At 43.9% G+C, this 25,149-nt stretch overlaps 1 protein-coding gene across 2 annotated transcripts in view; it reads right to left on the reverse strand.

Moving 5' to 3' along the window:
• Positions 1-25,149, reverse strand: part of LOC138650892 (sulfotransferase 2B1-like) — a 298,310-nt gene that overhangs the window by 11,967 nt on the left and 261,194 nt on the right. For both annotated transcript variants that reach the window (XM_069740750.1, XM_069740749.1), the window contains exons 5-6: positions 21,209-21,303; positions 9,783-9,957 (exon numbers count right to left, since the gene is read on the reverse strand). In XM_069740750.1, coding sequence (XP_069596851.1) covers positions 9,783-9,957; positions 21,209-21,303 — 270 coding nt within the window. The remainder of the gene's footprint in view (positions 1-9,782; positions 9,958-21,208; positions 21,304-25,149) is intronic.

The following is a 25,149-nucleotide window of genomic DNA, read 5'->3' on the forward strand; positions in this document are numbered from 1 at the left end:
TGTTAAACTATTAATTTAATAAAATCAATAATTAAAAAAATAATTGAGTAAGTCAAAAGCACATTGCAAATAAACATTAATTACAAATCAAGAAGCATGGCGCGTCCGAGGGTGAGTAGATACCGAATAAGAATATAATCACCCTCGGACGCGCAATGCTTATTTAAAACAGCCTTCCTTCCTAAGAATCAGCCCTTCCGTGGTGTAGAGAGAGGTTGTGTTACACTCCAAGGTGTTCCCCAGGTTGCCTTTCCTGAGCTTCGATCTTCCGGCTCTCGTTTAGTAGCTGTTGGAAACTACGCTGCATTAGGCCTACTAATTGTGTATGGGTGAAACAGTGGCGCATCTGCGGTCCCTCCTTCCACTAGGCCTCCACTGACCTGTCTACTGCGGCCCGTGTACCCCTTGAACCAACCTAATAAAATATTTAAAAAATTAATTTGATTATAAAAAATAAGATCGTGTTGAGATCTCAAATGCAGACATTTTAACAATCAAAACAAACACACAACAAATATCTGGAACTGTACTACAAAGGTCCAACAGCTACAATTTCTTTCTCCTGCAAGAAGTTAACTGAAAGTTTTTTGGAGTTGTTAACACAGATATGGCATCCACCGAGTGTTGTCCTGTCGCGTCTCCTTTAAATTATTTCCAATAAGATGTTAAACTATTAATTTAATAAAATCAATAATTAAAAAAATAATTGAGTAAGTCAAAAGCACATTGCAAATAAACATTAATTACAAATCAAGAAGCATGGCGCGTCCGAGGGTGAGTAGATACCGAATAAGAATATAATCACCCTCGGACGCGCAATGCTTATTTACAACAGCCTTCCTTCCTAAGAATCAGCCCTTTCGTGGTGTAGAGAGAGGTTGTGTTACACTCCAAGGTGTTCCCCGGGTTGCCTTTCATGAGCTTCGATCTTCCGGCTCTCGTTTAGTAGTTGGTGGAAACTACGCTGCATTAGGCCTACAAATTTGGTATGGGGTGTAGAGACAGGTTGTGTTACACTCCAAGGTTTTCACCAGGTTGCCTTTCCTGAGCTTCGATCTTCATGCTCTCGTTTAGTAGTTGTAGAAAAGTACGCTGCATTAGGCCTACAAAATGGGTATGGGGTGGAGAGAGATGGTGTGTTACACTCCAAGGTGTTCCCCAGGTTGCCTTTCCTGAGCTTCGATCTTCATGCTCTCGTTTAGTAGTTGTAGAAAAGTACGCTGCATTAGGCCTACAAAATGGGTATGGGGTGGAGAGAGATGGTGTGTTACACTCCAAGGTGTTCCCCAGGTTGCCTTTCCTGAGCTTCGATCTTCATGCTCTCGTTTAGTAGGTGTCGGAAAGTAGGCTGCATTAGGCCTAAAAAATGGGGAATGGGGTGGAGAGAGATGGTGTGTTACACTCCAAGGTGTTCCCCAGGTTTCCTTGCCATTGCTTCGGTCTTCCGACTCTCGTTTAGTAGTTGTAGAAAAGTACACTGCATTAGGCCTAAAAAATGGGTATGGGGTGGAGAGAGATGGTGTGTTACACTCCAAGGTGTTCCCCAGGTTGCCTTTCCTGAGCTTCGATCTTCATGCTCTCGTTTAGTAGGTGTCGGAAAGTAGGCTGCATTAGGCCTACAAATTGGGTATGGGGTGGAGAGAGATGGTGTGTTACACTCCAAGGTGTTCCCCAGGTTGCCTTTCCTGAGCTTCGATCTTCATGCTCTCGTTTAGTAGGTGTCGGAAAGTAGGCTGCATTAGGCCTACAAATTGGGTATGGGGTGGAGAGAGATGGTGTGTTACACTCCAAGGTGTTCCCCAGGTTTCCTTGCCATTGCTTCGGTCTTCCGACTCTCGTTTAGTAGTTGTAGAAAAGTACACAGCATTAGGCCTACAAAATGGGTATGGGGTGGAGAGAGATGGTGTGTTACACTCCAAGGTGTTCCCCAGGTTGCCTTTCCTGAGCTTCGATCTTCATGCTCTCGTTTAGTAGGTGTCGGAAAGTAGGCTGCATTAGGCCTAAAAAATGGGGAATGGGGTGGAGAGAGATGGTGTGTTACACTCCAAGGTGTTCCCCAGGTTTCCTTGCCATTGCTTCGGTCTTCCGACTCTCGTTTAGTAGTTGTAGAAAAGTACACTGCATTAGGCCTAAAAAATGGGTATGGGGTGGAGAGAGATGGTGTGTTACACTCCAAGGTGTTCCCCAGGTTGCCTTTCCTGAACTTCGATCTTCATGCTCTCGTTTAGTAGGTGTCGGAAAGTAGGCTGCATTAGGCCTACAAATTGGGTATGGGGTGGAGAGAGATGGTGTGTTACACTCCAAGGTGTTCCCCAGGTTTCCTTGCCATTGCTTCGATCTTCCGACTCTCGTTTAGTAGTTGTAGAAAAGTACACAGCATTAGGCCTACAAAATGGGTATGGGGTGGAGAGAGATGGTGTGTTACACTCCAAGGTGTTCCCCAGGTTGCCTTTCCTGAGCTTCTATCTTCAGGCTCTCATTAAATTGTGGTTAAATGGAACAACTGCATTTGGCGTACTAGTTGGTTTGGGGCCTACTATCGGTGTCTGCCACTCCTTGCTGTTCTCCTGGTTTCCTGTCCTGAAATTCCATTTTCAGCCTCTCGTTAAGTAGTTGTTAATGTTAGACTGCATTTGGCCTACTAGTTGGGTTGGGGCCTACTATCGGTGTCTGCCACTCCTTGCTGTTCTCCTCCACTGAACAAAGCTGTGCCGCCTGTTTACTACGGTTGCCAATTTTGAACTGCATTTCGACTACTTACTGATTTGGCCCTACTCTCTGTGTCAGCCTCTCATTCCAGTTGTCCTCCACTGCAATGCCCCCTGGTTATTCCTGTGTTACCAATTTTGAACTGCATTTAGCCCACTTTCTTCTTTGGGCCTATATCTGTGTTTCCACTTCATCGTGCCCATTGCCCAGCCAGTGATAGATGAGTCTGCTGGTACATTGACCCATAACGCAACATTCCCCGTGCACGCTACACAACAACATTGTGACCCTGCTGAAAGTCAGGTTGCTCTTCCCGCATACCATACCACCTTACACGGGGACAAAGAGGAAGGTGCAGATGAAAGTGCAGGTTCCTTCATCAGGTGGGGGGAGGAATACTAGTTGGCGACGTCACTGGCACAGGGCCTCTCATAGTACGCAAAAGTGTTGCTGCCGGTGGGAGGCGCCCCCGCCGTGCAAACACACCGCTGTACTTTGAGGGGCCCTGTGCCAGTGCCAATGCCAACGAGTGGGCCCCCCCTGCTTGCTCAGGTTCACAGCACTTGCAAAGTTGAAATACTTACCTCTCCCTGCTCCACTGCCGTGACGTGGTCCAGATTTCCTGGGCCCACTAATTACTTGAACCAGCCCTACCCCCCACAACTTTAGCCAAATGACCCCCAATTTCAAATGCCTTCCAATTATTATAAGGTAAATTACGCTTGACAAGCTTCATTAAGAAGAATGGATGGTTTTGACATTAAAATGGGTACTCTAGGTGTTTTCCTGGCCCCCACTCACTGCCGACTATGCTGCCCCATTGACTTGCATTGGGTTTCGTGTTTCGGTCGATCCCGACTTTACGTCATAATCGGCCGATTTCACTCGACCCGACTTTGGACATAGTCGGGTTTCGCAAAACCCGGCTCGACTCTAAAAAGGTCAAGGTCGCTCAACTCTAGTCAGGAGAGATAAGGCTGAACAAGATCAGGAACCAATTCAACATGACTTCCACACCACAAATTATCTGCCTTAGCCCCTGCAATAGTGAACGGTGGTGCCGAAAAGCATGGTTACCTCAATTCTACTAGTGTGTCTCCACGGGAGGCCAACCCATGAAGGTCCCTCCATCAGCAGTGTTACGTGGACTGTGCTCCCTAGAACAATTCCTCCACTTTCAAGTGAAGAGAACTGTGCTCCAGCTGCCCTGAGATGCCCTAAACTTGCTGCTTCAAAAGGAGACGAAGCTTTTTCTCATATGCAAAACACTGAATGTGTCCTATTGTGTGAACTACATCCAGAGACTTATTATTTCATTCAGTAAAGAAGTTTTGTGTTTGCAAGTTCACACGTGTGTCTGGTTGCTTCCAGTCACATTAACATCACCGGGGTTCCTACAACTTCACCCAGACATCACCTCTATAGGAGTGCCCCAAGTGGGTTCTATACCATTTCCATAAGTGTCACCTCTCCCTATTGACAATTTTTGTGGACATGAGGGAAGTACTCAGGGGTCCAGCGAGCCCTAAATGATATTTAATTTGACTTGCCAATCCAGTTTTCTCATTTATATCATTATATGGAGAAAACCAAAAAGAATGGCCTAGGTCTAATCAACAAGAAGAACCGAAAAAAAACAAAAAAAGACCTAAAAGTATATGCTTTAATAACAATAATTAAAACTAGCAATCACTTAATTACCTCTATAAACCAATACTAGGGAACCTATGGGCCAGGATCTGCTAATAATGCAATATAAAACACAAAAAAAATATATATATAAGGAAAGGACTAGGGAGGATAGTGGTGCCTAACCCTAAAAATTTCCCTTCCTTGCAGTGGAGGTTGGCACCCTGGGATACGAAATGGCGCCCCCGCTCAACGTAGACTGACCCTAGAAACCCTAACAGGTATCCCTACCAAATGCCAGCACCCCAAAAGTCACCACAAAACAGAAAAAAATGAATAAATACAATAACGTGCTGCAGCTAGTACTGACTATTGGTGCATCAATGGCACCGGTGAGCTTGATTTAATGAACTCTGAGGAATTCCTGAGACTTTCAGTGATAGTAATACTGAGAGATAAGGTGATTTACAGAGATGAAATATAAAGAATATTTTGTAACACAATGTACTCTTCCTTCTAGATGTAGTTCAGTTGGTACAGGAAAGAGACATAAACTACTAGCTCATTACCTCAGATGGTAAAAAGAATGTATATCATTTACATGAGCAACCCATCTCGTTTCATGTTGTAGCCTTTAGGCTAAGAAAAAATTATTATAATCACCTATTAGAAGAAAGCGTCTTACTACAAGTAAAAGTAATGTTAAACACTTGTCATACTCAGAGAGCCTCAAAAAATTATTCACACAGAGGAAATCAGCATCACCACCAGAATAGCATAGGCATCATTGCCGGAATAGAACCATTAAGCATACACAATATTGCAATTTAATTAATGGTTTGTCATGTGCGAGCCATTCCTACCATGTTAAATGGTTAAATGCAAATGGTGGCATCACCGCCAAAAAGGTATGAACATCATTACCAGTAATGTTGTGATCAGTTCCTATTAATAGATGGTGGCATCACCGCCAGAAAGAGGTCAATTCATTCAGATGTGTATGAGGGCATCATCGCCAGAAATATAATAATCTGTAAATGTCAGCAAATAGTGGCATCATCGCCAGAAAAAAGTATAGTGATCTGATCAAAAATTGATGGCACCACCGCCAGAAAAAAATCATAATTAGGCCATGTTCACACGATCCTTTTTTTCATGCGGAATTGCCGCGATTTTCCCGCTGCGGGTCCGCAGCTGTTTTCCATGCAGGGTACATTACATTGTACCCTATGGAAAACAGGAACTGCTGTGCCCACAATGTGGAAAATAAAAAAAAAAAAGCCGCGCTGAATAGCTGCGGGAAAAAAGAAGTACCATGTCACTTCTTTTTTCGGAGCCGCAGCGGTTCTGCACCCATTGACCTCCATTGTGAGGTCAAACCCGCAGTAAAACCCGCAGATGAAAAAAATATCTGCGGGTTTTACTGCGGTTTGTGGTGCAGAACCGCTGCAGCAGGAAGTGCGGGGAAGCGGGCGGAAGTGCGTGGGTGGAGTGTGGCTGCCCCCCCGTGCTCCGATCCCGCCCCCCGTGCTCCAATCCCACTGCCCCGTGCTCCGATGCCCCCACCCCAGTGCTCCGATGCCCCCCCCGTGCCCTAATCTCCCCCCCTTATACTTACCGGCGTCCGGTGTCCGTCCGGCCGTCTTCTCCCTGGGCGCCGCCATCTTGCAAAATGGCAGATTTGTTCCAAAGTGCATTTTGATCACTGAGATATAATCTATCTCAGTGATCAAAATAAAAAAAAAATAGTACATGACACCCCCCCCCCCCTTTGTCACCCCCATAGGTAGGTACAATAAAAAAAAATTAAGAATTTTTTTTTTCCACTAAGGTAAGAATAGGGTTAGGGGTAGGGTTAAGGTTAGGGGTAGGGTTAGGGGTAGGGTTAGGGTTAGGGGTAGGGTTAGGGGTAGGGGTAGGGTTAGGGGTAGGGGTAGGGTTAGGGGTAGGGTTAGGGGTCTTTTCAGCCATTTTAACCCTAAAAAACTTCCTAGAAAACACACAGACTCTGCATAGAAAACTGCATAAAAAAAAGGATCAAAAAAAGGATCAAAAAACGCATCAAAAAACGCATCAAAAAAAGGACAAAAAAAGGACCAAAAAAAGGACCTGCGTTTACTGCCAAGAGCTGCAGTTTTTTAAAAAACAGTCCTGAAAAAAAAAGGATGGAAATCAGGAACGTGTGAACATACCCTTATAGCATATGTAAAGGCATCATCGCCAGAGAAATGTCATGATCCATCCGTGTCAATGGCATCACTGTCAGTAGATGCAGGCAGAATCCCCACACACTGGTATGCACAGTCAGAGGAGATAGCGCGGTAATGCTACATGGCTCACATAGTGCAGCAGACAAAATGGTAGACAGCCAGCACAGCAGCACACATGTATGTTTATAATACACTTATCTTAAGGAGACAGTGTCTCATCCCGATGCATTTCGTCCCAAAGGAAATCCAGCGGGGCTCATCAGGGGAATGCCAATGATAGGCATGGGCTGCGAGAGATGCAGACGCTGTACGCAGTCCGGAAGTCATGGATTTGGGAGCGCGCTTCAACTATAAGTGCATTTCACCCGGAAGTATCCAAATTGCTTCCGGTGCAGATCTGGAGCATCGTTCCTATTCGGGTGGAGTAAGTGTGCATGCCCATGATTCTCAAAGTACTGCGCAGATGCAGCTGGCAGCGGTGCACCGCAAGCTGCGTTCCACTGTCGGAGATGTATTTCACCCGGAAGTATCCAAACCTCTTCCGGTGTATAAGAGTGTTTTTTTTTCTCAAAACCTAAAGGGCTTAATGCGCATGATCATGTATCTCAAAGCGCAGGATAGTACTGCGCAGATGCATATAGCGATAACACACCACAGTATGCATTCCACCTTACAAGAAACCAAGGCCGACCCTCATAAATTCTACAATGTAGTCGAATATAGGCAGCCTGATATAAGCATCCCATAGTCGACAATTACACTTATAATGGGACCAATACATGTCCCTTCCGCTTGTAGATCCGGTGGGCACAAGTGTAAAAGGTATTTCACACAGAACAGCATGCTTAGTGCCCCCAGATAGTATATGGCAAAAAATGTGCCACATAATTAAATCACTCACATATCTTTAACATGTCCATGTCTCAAAAACCGCGATAGCAAAATAAGGTAGACCTAAATGGTCCCAAAATGATATTAAAGATGGAAAAGTCACTCTACTATCAGTGACAAATGAATACATCACGTCATGGTCTGTGCGAACCAATATAACGTCTGCAAGACATATATTTCTATACGGTGTTGACCAGATTCAAATAAAACACCCAAAGTTTAATTACTCATTTAAGCCCCCAGGACTGACAGATTCCATTAAATAGATCCATCTAGTCTCCCTCTGAATGATCTTTCTATCCCAATTTCCCTGTCTCTCAGAGGTATTTAAGTGGTTCCTAGTTTTAATTATTGTTATTAAAGCATATACTTTTAGGTCTTTTTTTGTTTTGTTTTTTTTCGGTTCTTCATATATCATTATATGCAAATGTAAGAAATTATACAGCTCTGGCAAAAATTAAAATACCACTGCAAAATGTTCAGTTTGTCTGATTTTTCTCTTTATAGGTATGTTTTTGAGTAAAATGTAAATTGTTCTTTTATTATATAAACTTCTGACAACATGTTTCTGAATTTCCAAGCAATAAGTTCAGAATATTTTTTTCTGACAAAGAAACATGTTCAAAATTAAAAAAAATAACCCAGTGCTTTCAGACCTCACATAATGCAAAGAAAACAAGTTCATAATAATTTAGAAACAACAATAATAATGTTTTAACTCAGGAAGAGTTCAGAAATCAATATTTTGTGGAATAACCAACATTTTTTAATCACAGCTTTTATGCATCTTGGCATGCTTTCCACCAGTCTTTCACACTGCTCCTGGCGCAAAAATGTAAGCAGTTCTTCTTTGTTTGATGACTTGTGACTATCCATCATCCTCTTGATTACATTCCAGAGGTTTTCAATGGGGTTCAGGTCTGGAGATTGGGCTGCCCATGACAGGGTTTTATTGTGGTGGTCTTATTTTTTGCCAAAGCTGTAGAAGCCTATCTAGGGTGGGGGGCTTCCTATTAGAAAATAAAGCCCTACTACAATTAAGTACAATATAGATTTTCTAAAGGAAACCCGAATTCACATAGCGTAGCTCTTGCTTTACAGCAGCTTGCATTCTGTAAATGTGATATACAGTACACTTCAATCAACAGCAATCTGCAAATGTACAAACATTTTACACATTCACCACCCCACAAGTTTACTGTGTGTTCTCAAATGCCAGGGCTGAATTTCTGTCCCAACCTGACCTAGATTTAAAGTTTTGATACCATGATCAATGCTTAAACATCAAAGGATTTCACAGGTTCAAGTCCTCAAAAGGAAGCAAACAAATGTAAAAAAATGCATTTCTTTCCCATTCTGTAAATAATAATAATAATAATGAAAAAATGTGTAATTTTATTTATCCAGCACTGTGAACTCTGTAAAAAAAGCTAAAAAAAAATGCTAAAATTGCTGTATTTAGTCACATTGCCCCCAATAGAATAAAAAGTGATCAGATAGTTGTGTGCACACCAAATAATATCAATAATAACTAAAGCTTGGTCTTGCAATAAAATGAGTCATTACTCAGCTCCATTGGTGGAGAAATAAAAAAAAATGTATGGGTCGCACACTGGTGGCAGGATGAGGTTAAAACGTCATTTTTCTGTTTTGCGTGTGACCTGATTTGTCAATGACACAATTACTTTATTAATACAATATTTTGTAAATGCCATTAAAAACTTCAGCTTGCCCTTCAAAAAAAACAAATTCATATTGCTGGTGAAAAAAGTAAAGAAAAAATGTTGAGGTGAAATCAAAAGGGTGAAAAAAACTGAGAGCGTCAAAAAGGGATAAATATTAAGTTCATTTCTACATAAACAAGGGTTATCAAAGGTAATAACTGAGGTCCACTTACTTAATTTTCTCTGCTATTAGCTACAGAGTTATTGGGGCTGATTCATTAAGACTGGTGATGTGCAGGCTAGTATTTATGAAGGGCTCACTGGAGTACGATGCGCCAAATACATTAAGAGGTGCACTTACTTTAATTACTTTGGCACACCTTAGTATTGTGCGCCTCGCAAAAAATGTTACTTCTGCCAAGAACTAGAACAGCATTTTTGGCAAAAGAAACAAAAGCACTTTTTCAGAATTTGATGGGCATAGCCACTAGCCATCCCAGCTTGGATCTGCCCATTTGGGCGGAGCAGCTTCAACCTGTTTTGAAAATGTCAAAATTTACAACATTTTTGCGTAACTCTGCTTTGCATAAAACATTGCAGCTTTTCCACCAGTTTGCTGCAAAAACACTTTGAAGAAGGGCCCCCATTGACTGCAATGTGCTTGAAGAATAAAAGTTACCTTTACGCAAGAAGGATCCCTTTGAATTGTCTATCAATTCAGATTGAGTCCAATTTGACATTACATTTTCCTTCATGGCTTTGAAGCTTGAATGTTCGACAACCAAGTCAATTTGTGTATCATCTAAGTCCTGTCCTAAGAATTTACAGATTCTCACTACACAGCCACGGAGATCCTGAAAAAATGACAATTATTTTACACCCAAATATAGTGTATCATTCATATCACAGTACTAGCTGTTTAGACAATTAATAAGCAAACTTTCCTTTTTTTTTCCAGATGGTTTAAGAAACTATATGTAAAGGGGACCTCCCAGGTAAAATATCTGTCACGCAGTGCCTTGGTAATGTGGATGCTAAACAGGTCTCTAGAACTAGGGACGTCCTATCTATCCCTCATTCCCGGATTACTCCTGAAGGTGGAGATGCCAGATTCATGTACCTTGATATTCTCCTATATCAACCCTAATTTGTCCCCTCCCCCACCCAAGGAGATGGGAAGCTGAAGTGTATAGGATAACACTAACCAGACAAACAAGGGAAGGCTGACAGGGATAAATGAAAATGTCAATCATACAAAATACACTCACCAATCAACAGAGTGAAACACAAGGGAGTAAAAGGAAGGGGAAACCAAATAGGATAGGATGAGGATGTGCACACAAACAAAATTCTAAGCAACAATTTCCTGAATAAATCTCCCAACACCTATTCCAAACATGACCTACACCTCCAACTTTAAACCAGGCAGCAAAAACTATAAGACTGGCAAACACCGATTCTGATTGGCAGTGAAATCACCCCCACTGGTCAGAGAGCCACGGTTCCCACACGTTCAAAAGACAGCGTGAGTGCTCAGCTGTAATCGAAGATATAAAGTTTTCCTCCGGTCACTGGCATCAGCTGATGGGAATACAGCTCCCATCATCCGATGCTTGCTGCTGCTAATAACGGTGAGAGCAGGAGAGGCGATGGGTGTATTCATTAGCCTGATCCTGCGCTGTAAATAAATAATTTAAAAAAATGGTGTGGCTTCCCATGTAGTTTTGATAACTGTTATGAACTGGTGGCCTAGGAGCAGCATGAGACGTACTCTGGAGAAGGTGGTACCTGTAGTGACCGCAGACCCTGAACTTAGCACCGCACTAGAAGTAGCCGTGGGATGTACCTAACACTCCCTAGGCCCCTCGACACAGCCTAAGGACTAACTTCCCCTAAAGATAGAAACGGGAAAACTATCTTGCCTCAGAGAAAATCCCCAAAGGATAGACAGCCCCCCACAAATATTGACTGTGAGAGGAGAGGGAAATGACATACGCAGACTGAAATCAGGATTTAGCAAAGGAGGCCATTCTAGCTAAAAAGAAAGAATAGGACAAAGTACTATGCGGTCAGTATTAAAACACTAGAAAATATCCACCACAGAAAATACAAAAACTCCACATCTGACTAAAGACATGGAGGGTATATCTGCATCTCCAGAGATACAGCTTGGCAGAAAAAATCCTTACACAGACCAAGCTGGACAAGACAAAACATGAAAATGCACTGAACTATAAGGTCCACAGCATGTGGACAGCAAAACAAAGCCAGAACTCATCTTTGTAGAAATGAACAGCAAAACAGGAGAGACCAGGTAGGGATGTGAATCCTCCAAAAACAATGGACAACTGGCACTAACTAAAGAATCAAGCAAGACTAAATAGCCCAGTCCAAATTGCAACAAGTGGACACACCTGATAAATGCTGCGATCCAAAGACAGCAGCACTACCACTCATAACCACCGGAGGGAGCCCAAGAGCAGAATTCACAACAGATAACCAGCCGGCAAAACCCACAGTTTCAGTGGCTACGCTCGGAGCAGTTCAGTCACCAGTGGTTCTCAGAAAAAAACTCAAAAATTGAGCTTGACTTAAGTCCGTACACATGCAGCACATAAATGCATGTTCACATAGGCCAGAAACATGTAAAACCTACAAGAGAAAAAATGAGCAAAAACCATGCTATAAATAAGTAAAAAGCAAAAAGTGCATCTAAATAACACAAAGATTTTAGTAATACTGTTTTTGATCAAAAATAGCATAAAAACCATCCCACCACAACAAGGTAACTCTGATCAGGACAGTCCTACACTGTCTAATATTAAAAACCTAACCATGTCTCAATGCTGAGTGTGAACAACAGGACTGGGCCCAACCAGTAGAACACCAGCCTGGGGGGGCTTTATATACAATATCCAGCTCAGAAAAGTGTGGCCACACCCCGGCTTGCGCAGAATGCATTGCTACAAAGAAAAAACACAAAAATTGAGCTTGACTACCACAAGTGATGAGCTCAGATGTAACTGCTCGGAGATTTAGTTTTTGTTGACGCAGCTGCTTGATTTACGGCTGCTAGCCAGCCTGAGTACATGTGGGGGTTGCTTGGTTGCTAGGGAATCCTCTCATGTATTCAAGCTGTCTATCAGCTGTAAATCAAGCAACCAAAGCTCTGCCCCCTGGTGGCATGAACTCATATGAGCTGTAGCGTGGGAAAGTTTCTGAATATTTTCACACACTACAGAGTTCATATGAGTTCATGCCGCCATGGGCGGAGTTTTGGTGATGGCACAGCTGAATCACTGAAGCTCCGTTCCCTGCATTTCATTCTTTCCCCAGTCTTTTACAGCTGGGAGCACCCACATTAGCAGCGCTCCCAGTTGTAAATGTATTTAACACCTTGAGATGTACTTGACTGTTCGGCGGATAGGTATGGGATATTGTTGCTTTTTTATTTTGGATTTTTGTACTGGAGAGCGAGGGCTTTGGTTGGAATGCGTGTACAATAAAGATGTACTTAAAACCTGTGTGTTTCTTTCTTAAAATACTTTATTCTTCATGTGTGTGTATTTTTAAACCTTTCAGACTATTGGATTAATAATGGATAGGTGTCTTATTGACACCTCTCCATTATTAACCAGGCCTACTGTCACCTTACAATAGCAAGGTGGCATTAACCCCTTATTACCCCATATGCCATTGCCACAGGGCAGTGGGAAAAAAGAGGCTAAGTGCCAGAATAGGCATATCTTACAGATGTGCCTCTTATGGGATGGCTGGGGGCAGATGTTTTTTTCCGGGGGGGGACAATAAACATGGTCCCTCTCTAAGCTATTAATATCTGCCCTCAGTCACTGGCTTTCCCTCTCTGGCGGAGAAAATTGCGCGGGAGCCCACACTAGTTTTTTCCGTTAATTAATCATTTGATTTAACCCCTACAGCTCCCAAATTTTACACACACATACTACTAACATTATTAGTGAGGGACTTAGAAAAATATAATGGATATGCAATGGTTTACTGTATGTAAACCATGTCTCATATCCTGTCGGGTTCTGCAATGATTATGACAATTGAATTATCGGCTTTTCTGCTATCTAACGCTCTATGAAATATAAATAATATATATATGTGTCAATGACAGTAGTACGAGGCGAGTAGTGAAATACTCGCTATTTTCTGACTACAGCGAGTACTTTATTACTCGCCGAATACCGATGATCATACTCGCTCATCACTACTGTCTAACAAAAAATCCTGAAGGAGAATGTCCTGCCATCTGTTGGTGTTCTCAAGCTGAAGCACACTTTGGTTATGCAGCAGAGCAATTATTGAAAACACACTAGCAAGTCCACCTCTTAATGTTTTATCACTATTCCTTTACCTATCACAAGGTACTTGCTCATTTTGTTTTTACCTTAGGTTCAGTCTCTTAAAAGGCCACAGTGTGAGAGCCTACCTATGCATTGCACTTAGGGTACCGTCTCACAGTGGCACTTTTGTCGCTACGACGGTACGATCTGTGATGTTCCAGCGATATCCATACGATATCGCTGTGTCTGACACGCAGCAGCGATCAGGAACCCTGCTGAGAATCGCACGTCGCAGCAGATCGTTTGGAACTTTCTTTCGTCGCTGGATCTCCCGCTGTCATTGCTGGATCGGTGTGTGTGACACCGATCCAGCGATGCGTTCGCTTGTAACCAGGGTAAACATCGGGTTACTAAGCGCAGGGCCGCGCTTAGTAACCCGATGTTTATCCTGGTTACCATCGTAAATGTAAAAAAAAAAAAACAGTACATACTTACATTCCGGTGTCCGTCAGGTCCCTTGCTGTCTGCTTCCCGCACTGACTGACTGCCGGCCGTAAAGTGAAAGCAAAGCACAGCGCGCTGTGCTCTGCTTTCACTTTACGGCCGGCAGTCAGTCAGTGCGGGAAGCAGACGGCAAGGGACAGACACCGGAATGTAAGTATGTAGTGTTTGGTTTTTTTTACGCTAGTAACAAGGGTAAACATCGGGTTGCTAAGCGCGGCCCTGCACTTAGTAACCCGATGTTTACCCTGGTTACCCGGGGACCTTGGAATCGTTGGTCGCTGGAGAGCTGTCTGTGTGACAGCTCTCCAGCGACCACACTACGACTTACCAACGATCACGGCCAGGTCGTATCGCTGGTCGTGATCGTTGGTAAATCGTATAGTGTAACGGTACCCTTACACCAACATGCACTCTGGCTTTTTTTTTTTACTCAGTTTTTTGTACAGGGGCATGGCTCCCCCTTATTGGACTGTCCATTTTGCTGATATAGCTTCCCACAGACAGAGGCTGCACAATCGGGACCTGATCCTATTCCGCCCTTATCTATTGAAAATGTGCTGACACATAATGAGGTGAACTACAAGAGTTAGGTATGGTTCTAATTGGGTACACCTACTTGCTTTGTGATGGCCTTTATGCTTTTTTGATCAAAACAGTGTTAACCAAGTACCCTATGTTATTTCCATGCACTAGTACTATTTACTTATTACAGGGTATTTCCTCATTTTGTTTTTATCCTTGGTTCCCTATATTCTGAGATATAAATGCCAGAGACATACAACTACACTGTGTTCCAAATGTTTTGGGCCGGAATCATGGGGAAACAGCTGGTTGGGCCCTTTAAGGTTCCTAACAGTGTGAAAATGACCTCTGCAAAGTATATAGAGTTTCTGACTGACAACTTTCTTCCATGGTATAAAAAGCAGAAACGTGTCTTCAGTAGCAAAATCATCTTCATGCATGAAAATGCCCCATCTCATGCTGCAAAGAATACCTCTGAGTAGTGTTGAGCATTCCGATACCGCAAGTATCGGGTATCGGCCGATATTTGCGGTATCGGAATTCCGATACCGAGATCCGATATTTTTGTGATATCGGGTATCGGTATCGAATCAATAGGGATGTGGAAAATAAAGAATTAAAATAAAAAATATTGATATGCTCACCTCTCCGGCGGCCCCTGGACTTCACGCTGCTATCCGGGAGGCTTTTTTGTTTAAAAAGCGCGCCTTTCGGACCGGTGAGATGAGAATGACGTCGCGGCTTCTGATTGGCCGTGTGCCGCCCATGTGACCGGCACGCGGCCAATCAGAAGCCGCGACGTCATTCTCATTCACAAAACTGCTAATTCTAGGAATTGAGGACCTGCGAATGACGTCGCGGCCTCTGATTGGTCGCGTGCCGGTCACATGGGCGGCACGCAACCAATCAGAAGCCGGGACGTCATTCACCGGTCCGAAAGGCGCGCTTTTTAAACAAAGAAGCCTCCCGGTTAGCAGCGTGAAGTCCAGGGGCCGCCGGAGAGGTGAGCATATCAATATTTTTTATTTTAATTCTTTATTTTACACATCCCTATGGATCCCAGGGCCTGAAGGAGAGTTTCCTCTCCTTCAGACCCTGGGAACCATGAGAATACCTTCCGATACTTGATGTCCCATTGACTTGTATTGGTATCGGATATCGGTATCGGCGATATCCGATATTTTTCGGGTATCGGCCGATACTATCCGATACCGATACTTTCAAGTATCGGACGGTATCGCTCAACACTACCTCTGAGTCATTGGCTGCTATGGGCATAAAAGGAGAAAAACTCATGGTGTGGCCACCATCTTCACCTGACCTCAACCCTATAGAGAACCTTTGGAGTATCATCAAGCAAAAGATCTATGAGGGTGGGAGGCAGTTCACATCAAAACAGCAGCTCTGGGAGGCTATTCTGACATCATGCAAAGAAATACAAGCAGAAACACTCCAAAAACTCACAAGTTCAATGGATGCAAGAATTGTGAAGGTGATATCAAAGAAGGGTTCCTATGTTAACATGTAACTTGGCCTGTTAGGATGTTTTGGAGTTAAATAGCTTTTTTGTTCAGTGAATGTGACGTCCTGACAAAAACCGCACATTTCTGCCAGAAATTTGCATGCGTTTTTTTCGCGTTTTATATGTGTTTTTTACATGTTTTTTGTGGGTTTTTTTTCACATTTTTTTCTCGTTATTTCCCAATGCTTTAAATTACGGGAAAAACTGGAAAAATCCGCAAAGTTAATGAACATGCTGCTTTTTTTTACCGCGATGCATTTTTTTCACTTTAAAAAAACGCATCATGTGCATAAAAATTACAGAATGCATTCTAAATGATAGGATGCATATCTATGCGGTTTTTATCACGAAAAAAAAGTGAAAATCCTGAACGTGTGCACATAGCCTTATGCTGCAAATTCCACAAATGAGCATTTTCAGTTCTTTAACCCCTCTGTGACCTTAGACGTACTATCCCGTCGAGGTGCCCTGGGCTTATCTGACCCTGGACGGGATAGTACGTCATAGCCGATCGGCCGCGCTCACGGGGGGAGCGCCGCCGATCGCGGCCGGGTGTCAGCTGCTTATCGCAGCTGACATCCGGCACTATGTGCCAGGAGCGGTCACGGACCGCCCCCGGCACATTAACCCCTGGCACACCGCGATCAAACATGATCGCGATGTGCCGGCGGTGCAGGGAAGCACCGCGCAGGGAGGGGGCTCCCTGCGGGCTTCCCTGAGCCCCCCGCAGCAACGCGATGTGATCGCGTTGCTGCGAGGGTCTCACCTCCCTCCCTGCTCCCTCCAGCCCCGAATCCAAGATGGCCGCGGATCCGGGTCCTGCAGGGAGGGAGGTGGCTTCACAGAGCCTGCTCAGAGCAGGCACTGTGAAGGCTGCAGCGCTGCAAGTCAGATCAGTGATCTGACAGAGTGCTGTGCAAACTGTCAGATCACTGATCTGTGATGTCCCCCCCGGGACAAAGTAAAAAAGTAAAAAAAAATTTTTCCAAATGTGTAAAAAAAATAAAAAAAAATATTCCAAAATAATGAAAAAAAAAAATATATTATTCCCATAAATACATTTCTTCATCTAAATAAAAAAAACAACCCAATAAAAGTACACATATTTAGTATCGCCGCGTCCGTATCGACCCGACCTATAAAACTGTCCCACTAGTTAACCCCTTCAGTAAACACCGTAAGAAAAAAAAAAAAACGAGGCAAAAAACAACGCTTTATTGTCATACCGCCGAACAAAAAGTGGAATAACATGCGATCAAAAGGACAGATATAAATAACCATGGTACCGCTGAAAGCGTCAAATTGTCCCGCAAAAAACGAGCTGCCATACAGCATCATCAGCAAAAAAGTAAAAAAGTTATAGTCCTGAGAATAAAGCGATGCAAAAATAATTATTTTTTCTGTAAAATAGTTTTTATTGTATAAAAGCGCCAAACCATAAAAAAATGATATAAATGAGGTATCGCTGTAATCGTACTGACCCGAAGAATAAAACTGATTTATCAATTTTACCAAACGCGGAACGGTATAAACGCCTCCCCCAATAGAAATTCATGAATAGCTGGTTTTTGGTCATTCTTCCTCACAAAAATCGGAATAAAAAGCGATCAAAAAATGTCACGTGCCCGAAAATGTTTTCAATAAAAACGTCAACTCGTCCCGCAAAAAACAAGACCTCACATGACTCTGTGGACCAAAATATGGAAAAATTATAGCTCTCAAAATGTGGTATTGCAAAAAATATTTTTTGCAATAAAAAGGGTCTTTCAGTGTTTGACGGCTGCCAATCATAAAAATCCGCTAAAAAACTCGCTATAAAAGTAAATCAAACCCCCCTTCATCACCCCCTTAGTTAGGGAAAAATAAAGGGCTAGGGTTAGGGCTAGGGTTAGGGTTAGGGCTAGGGTTAGGGTTAGGGTTAGGGCTAGGGTTAGGGTTAGGGCTAGGGTTAGGGTTGGGGCTACAGTTAGGGTTGGGGCTAAAGTTAGGGTTAGGGTTTAGATTACATTTACAGTTGGGAATAGGGTTGGGATTAGGGTTAGGGGTGTGTCAGGGTTAGAGGTGTGGTTAGGGTTACCGTTGGAATTAGGGTTAGGGGTGTGTTTAGATTAGGGTTTCAGTTATAATTGGGGGGTTTCCACTGTTTCGGCACATCAGGGGCTCTCCAAACACGACATGGCGTCCGATCTCAATTCCAGCCAATTCTGCGTTGAAAAAGTAAAACAGTGCTCCTTCCCTTCCGAGCTCTCCTGTGGCCCAAACAGGGGTTTTCCCTCACATATGGGGTATCAGCGTACTCAGGACAAATTGGACAACAACTTTTGTGGACCAATTTCTCCTGTTACCCTTGGGAAAATACAAAACTGGGGGCTAAAAAATAATTTTTTGTGGGAAAACAAAAAGATTTTTTATTTTCACGGCTCTGCGTTATAAACTGTAGTGAAACACTTGGGGGTTCAAAGTTCTCACAACACATCTAGATAAGTTCATTGAGGGGTCTAGTTTCCAATATGGGGTCACTTGTGGGGGGTTTCTACTGTTTAGGTACATTAGGGGCTCTGCAAACGCAATGTGACGCCTGCAGACCAATCCATCTAAGTCTGCATTCCAAATGATGCTCCTTCCCTTCCGAGCCCTCCCATGAGCCCAAACGGTGGTTCCCCCCCACATATCGGGTATCAGCGTACTCAGGACAAATTGGACAACAACATTTAGGGTCCAATTTCTCCTGCTAACCTTGGAAAAATACAAAACTGGGGGCTAAAATATAATTTTTGTGGAAAAAAAAATATTTTTTATTTGAACGGCTCTGCGTTATAAACTGTAGTGAAATACTTGGGGGTTCAAAGCTCTCACAACACATCAAGATGAGTTCCTTAGGGGGTCTACTTTCCAAAATGGTGTCACTTGTTGGGGGTTTCTACTGTTTAGGTACATTAGGGGCTCTGCAAACGCAATGTGACGCCTGCAGACCATTCCATCTAAGTCTGCATTCCAAATGGCGCTCCTTCCCTTCCGAGCCCTCCCATGTGCCCAAACGGTGGTTCCCCACCACATATGGGGTATCAGCGTACTCAGGACAAATTGGACAACAACTTTTGGGGTCCAATTTCTCCTGTTACCCTAGGGAAAATACAAAACTGGGGGCTAAAAAATAATTTTTGTGGGAAAAAAATTTTGTTTTATTTTTATGGCTCTGCATTATAAACTTCTGTGAAGCCCTTGGTGGGTCAAAGTGCTCACCACACATCCAGATAAGTTCCTTAGGGGGTCTACTTTCCAAAATGGTGTCACTTGTGGGGGGTTTCAATGTTTAGGCACATCAGTGGCTCTCCAAACGCAACATGGCGTCCCATCTCAATTCCTGTCAATTTTGCATTGAAAAGTCAAACGGCGCTCCTTCCCTTCCGAGCTCTCCCATGCGCCCAAACAGTGGTTTACTGCCACATATGGGGTATCAGCGTACTCAGGACAAATTGGACAACAACTTTTGACGTCCAATTTCTTCTCTTACCCTTGGAAAAATAAAAAATTGGGGGCAAAAATATAATTTTTGTGAAAAAATATGATTTTTTATTTTTACGGTTCTGCATTATAAACTTCTGTGAAGCACTTGGTGGGTCAAAGTGCTCACCACACCTCTAGATAAGTTCCTTAGGGGGTCTACTTTCCAAAATGGTGTCACTTGTGGGGGGTTTCAATGTTTAGGCACATCAGTGGCTCTCTAAACGCAACATGGCGTCCCATCTCAATTTCTGTCAATTTTGCATTGAAAAGTCAAACGGCGCTCCTTCCCTTCCGAGGTCTCCCATGCGCCCAAACAGTGGTTTACTGCCACATATGGGGTATCAGCGTACTCAGAACAAATTGGACATCAACTTTTGAGGTCCAATTTCTTCTCTTATCCTTGGAAAAATAAAAAATTGGGGGCAAAAATATAATTTTTGTGAAAAAATATGATTTTTTATTTTTACCGTTCTGCATTATAAACTTCTGTGAAGCACTTGGTTGGTCAAAGTGCTCACGACACATCCAGATAAGTTCCTTAGGGGGTCTACTTTCCAAAATGGTGTCACTTGTGGGGGGTTTCAATATTTAGGCACATCAGTGGCTCTCCAAACGCAACATGGCGTCCCATCTCAATTCCTGTCAATTTTGCATTGAAAAGTCAAACGGCGCTCCTTCCCTTCCGAGCTCTCCCATGCGCCCAAACAGTGGTTTACTGCCACATATGGGGTATCAGCGTACTCAGGACAAATTGGACAACAACTTTTGGGGTCCATTTTCTCCTGTTACCCTTGGTAAAATAAAACAAATTGGAGCTGAAGTAAATTTTTTGTGTAAAAAAGTTAAATGTTAATTTTTATTTAAACATTCCAAAAATTCCTATTAAACACCTGAAGGGTTAATAAACTTCTTGAATGTGGTTTTGAGCACCTTGAGGGGTGCAGTTTTTAGAATGGTGTCACACTTGGGCATTTTCTATCATATAGACCCCTCAAAATGACTTCAAATGAGACGTGGTCCCTAAAAAAAAATGGTGTTGTAAAAATGAGAAATTGCTGGTCAACTTTTAACCCTTATAACTCCCTAACAAAAAAAAAAATTGGTTCCAAAATTATGCTGATGTAAAGGAGACATGTGGGAAATGTTACTTATTAAGTATTTTGTGTGACATATCTCTCTGATTTAATTGCATAAAAATTCAAAGTTTGAAAATTGCGAAATTTTCAAAATTTTAGCCAAATTTCCGTTTTTTTCACAAATAAACGCAGGTACTATCAAAGAAATTTTACCACTATCATGAAGTACTATATGTCACGAGAAAACAATGTCAGAATCACCAGGATCCGTTGAAGCGTTTCGGAGTTATAACCTCATAAAGGGACAGTGGTCAGAATTGTAAAAATTGGCCTGGTCATTGACGTGCAAACCACCCTTGGGGGTAAAGGGGTTAAAACAAATCAAATGTTTAGAAATTCTACTGTGCCTAATAGTTTGGAACAGTGCATTTTGAGTTTTTATTCATTTTGGAGATTATACTGTTATCATTGGGAGGTTTCTTCAATAAAATTCGCTGTATGCTCTAATGGGTGATGACTTTTATTAGACTGATTGTCATTTGCACCGACCATTTAGGAAAATCTGAGAAAAATATCATTTGCATAATTTGGAACATGGTGTAGGCAGTTAGTTCTAACCAGAAACCCCACTGACACTTTATGCCGCCCTATAGAGTATTACTACCTGTAAGAGCTCCTCGTATGTAACAAAGAAGAATCTGCTGTCATCTTTCATTTTTATCCAGCCTTTCACATGTTCAAACCAAGATCCAAACAGAACTGAAAGACAATGGTTTAACATTTAGATGAGAATTTATTGAGCTCATAAGACCCTCTTAAATTATTAACATTAGAAACCATAGATACTGCTTTGCAAGAACGCATCTAGTTCCAGCAAGTAGAGATGAGAGTATATGTCATTATAGCCAGCATCAAACTTTATGCTGGATAAATCTCTTGTCCATAACAGTTTTCTTACAAACTCACATAAAAACACATATGTTCACCATGAATACTCATTTTCTCTTAGTCCACATAGTATTTCTTCTATACAGTGCTATAAGCATAGACTGGAGCAGCACTGTACCTTTAAGAATTACTGCCTGACCACATCAGCTGTGCAAATAGCATCTAAAGATTGAGTATAGTGAGGGAGCTGGTGTGTGTTACTGTGTGGTGACAGGTGCCAGGGCATGTGTGGTGCCCCAGGGTCCTGGTCTTCACAGTAACATTGCTTTCTTCACGGGGAGAGTGATGTTACGTTTGGAAGCGATGAAAGATCTAGTTTATCAGGTAACCACAATGCACACAACATGTTCACACTCCAGGCCAGAAGGGGGAGCTCTAAGCCTGGTTTAGGTTAAACTTCCCTACAGTCAGTTCCTGTCAGAGAGACAGAAGGGAAGGAAGCAGAAAGATTTGCTAGAGAGAAAGATTGCCAGAAGGGAGCTGGTCGATGAACATCAGCTAGGCAGAGCTGGTATGATAGGAGAATAGCTGAGCAGACTTGGGGGTCTGCAGCTCCTGGCAGAAAGAGGAAAGAGGAGAGACAAACGGAGCCGTGTATCCAGAGTTGCTACAGCTCCTAAAGAAAGAGAAATAAGATGGAAAGGACATCGTTCAGAGAGCATGCAGGAGAGCGAAGCACAGGAGAGTGATATCAGGGGAGACCAGCTGCGAAGGCGCTGCCTCCCTCTGAAGCGCAGATAACCAGTAGCCGGACCACCAAGGTTGTAAGGGACTCTACGACTTACAGCAGAGACAGGCAGGACAGCTGAACTGCAAGTTACCTGTCCGCCACACGCACCTGAAGACACAGTAACACATAGAGCCCAGGGCGTGACAGAGTCCCTGTAAAAAGGCTTGAGTTACCTGTCATACAGGTATTGTCCTATCCCATATAGGGGACAGAGAGAACTGTGAGGACCTTATCAGAAGCCATAGGCAGTAAGGGACTACAACACCACCTCGCTAGAGTAAGGCTTTTAACTGCACCTGGTAAGGGGAACTTTGGATTTGCTTCCAAGCCGGCCGAACCCTGCCTGCCCCGTGATCTGATGCCCTGGACTGTGGCTGCCTGAAGTCTTCAGTAAACCAGGAAAAGAGACTGCAAACCTGTGTCCTCGTTCTTTACTGCACCATTCACCATCTTCCATCAACACACCGGGAGCCCTGGGGATATACTTCACCTGTGGGAAGTTATACAATCTAGCTGCCATAACATCACTCCAGAGGACTCCTTAAAGCAACCTTGATCCCCACTGACCAAATACCACAAGTGGCGTCACGAACAAACTTTATTCCTAAAACCCCTTTAAAGACTTTCCCTTTTACATGGGTGCCCAGGGCCACGGAACGGGTCACAGCCACCGTGACATCCCCCTTGTGAGTACAGGACCTGGTACCGAGTACCCCACGGTCCTGGCGGGTGACTCATCTTGGCGTCATGAACAGGATGGACTGCCCCAGCGAATCGGGTCATGTGCGCCTAAAAGACTGTGCCTAACTGTGATCTACTGAAAGACTGTTAATTGTGAATTGCCGCCAAAACTGCCGCCATTATAGCTCCATGAGGAATGCTGCAAAAGAAGGGTGTGCCATCGTTGGTGGGAACTAACTGTGTGGCGCCAAAATAATGGCCGCCCCTCCAAATACTTCTGCACCATGTGGACATGCCCATCAGCAACTGAGATCTGCATCCTGATCCTGAATGGCGGGAGAAAGAGGACGAAGAAGCTCCACCCACGCAGGAGAGAGGGGGAAAGGGGCGCGGACGCAGCAAGGAATGTGGAGGAAGACATGGCGAGCAGCCCAGACCCAGAGCGTGGGGTGGAAGCCGAGGATTCCCCTAGCCGCCAGGATGGAAGCCGCGGCGAGCAGTCATGAGAAGTCCCCGAGTTCCTGCAAGCAGAAGTGGAGGAGTTGAGCGACCAACTCCTGCAGATGCAGCTGAGCGCTGAGACCAGGTTGAAGGCAGTGCTGGGAGTGAAACTGCAGGAGCAGCGTCCCATCTGACAGCCCCTGATTCCAGCAGAGGAGACCGGCACTGGAGACACCGCAGCGGCAGGTAAGGAAACTGACCTGTTATGATCTGGTGGCCTAGGAGCAGCATGTGACGTACTCTGGAGAAGGTGGTACCTGTACTGAACGCAGACCCTGAACTTAGCACCACAACTAGAAGTAGCCGTGGGATGTACCTAACACTCCCTAGACATCTCGACACAGCCGGAGGACTAATTAACCCTAGAGAAAGAAAAGGAAAACTATCTTGCCTCAGAGGAAATCCACAAAGAATAGTCAGCCCCCCACAAATATTGACTGTGAGAGGAGAGGGAAAAGACATACACAGACTGAAATCAGGATTTAGCACAGGAGGCCATTCTAGCTAAAAAGAAAGAATAGGACAGAGTACTATGCGGTCAGTATTAAAACACTAGAAAATATCCACCACAGAAAATACAAATCTCCACATCTGACTAAAGACATGGAGGGTAAATCTGCATCTCCATAGACACAGCTTGGCTGCAAAAAATCCTTCACAGACAAAGCAGGACAAGACAAAACAAGAAAATGCACTGAACTATAAGGTCCACAGCCTGTGGACAGCAAAAACAAAGCCAGAACTTATCTTTGTAGAAAAGAACAGCAAACAGGAGAGACCAGGTATGGATGTGACTCCTCCAAAAACAATGGACAACTGGCACTGACTAAAGGATAAAGCAAGGCTAAATAGCCCAGTCTAAATTGCAAAAAGTGGACACACCTGATAAATGCTGCGATCCAAAGACAGCAGCACTACCACTCATAACCACCGGAGGGAGCCCAAGAGCAGAATTCACAACACTGACCCTGCCCCGGTAGCCGAGGAACTTCTTGTGGGCCGGCTAGCTGCACCACCACATTATGGATCTGGACGGATTCACATCCTGGGAGAATGGGACCAGGCCATGGGGATGGGAAGTTTTATGAAGGCCCCGATCCAGCTCACCAGCCTGCCGGGAGAAATCTACGCAGAAAGGACTGTATACCGCTGGGTGAACCCTGGGACTGATCTTATGGGGTTCCCCGGGGCAGAAAAGACGGAAGGAGAGGTTCTAGAGGTTCTGAGCTGGGAGTAGTACCAACAACAACTTGCCCGTAAATGGGAGGCTAAGGAGAAGGAGTACCAGGCCCGGCGCAAAGCCTTTGATGAAAGGGACCTATGCGCTAAGGCTCAGGCCCACAAGGACCGACAGACAAATCAGGCCCCGCTGAAGCAGGGCGCGGTCATAGCCTTCAAGCTAAAAAGAGGCTGGGGATTTATCAAAGAGCCAGGCCTGTACGCTGAGGTCTTTGTCAATAGGAGGGACGTGGAATCCCACCTCTGGGATGGACACCCGGACAGGAACCTCTACCCTGGTGATCACGTGACATACCTCAGACATCTCTGTGACAAAGGGTGGTACACTTTAAATGTGAAGAAGCTCAGGGACACTGCTCCAAAGCTGGCCAGACCAAAGACACCAGTAGCGCCACCTAGCACCAAAGTGGCCACCACCAATACCACTCCCACTGTGACACCAGCCTCTAAGGCCATCAATAAGTGTGCACCATAACCACAACTGAGACAGCAGTGGCTACAGCACC

Source organism: Ranitomeya imitator, chromosome 10 (genome assembly GCF_032444005.1).
Source record: "Ranitomeya imitator isolate aRanImi1 chromosome 10, aRanImi1.pri, whole genome shotgun sequence".
Lineage (NCBI taxonomy): Eukaryota > Metazoa > Chordata > Amphibia > Anura > Dendrobatidae > Ranitomeya > Ranitomeya imitator.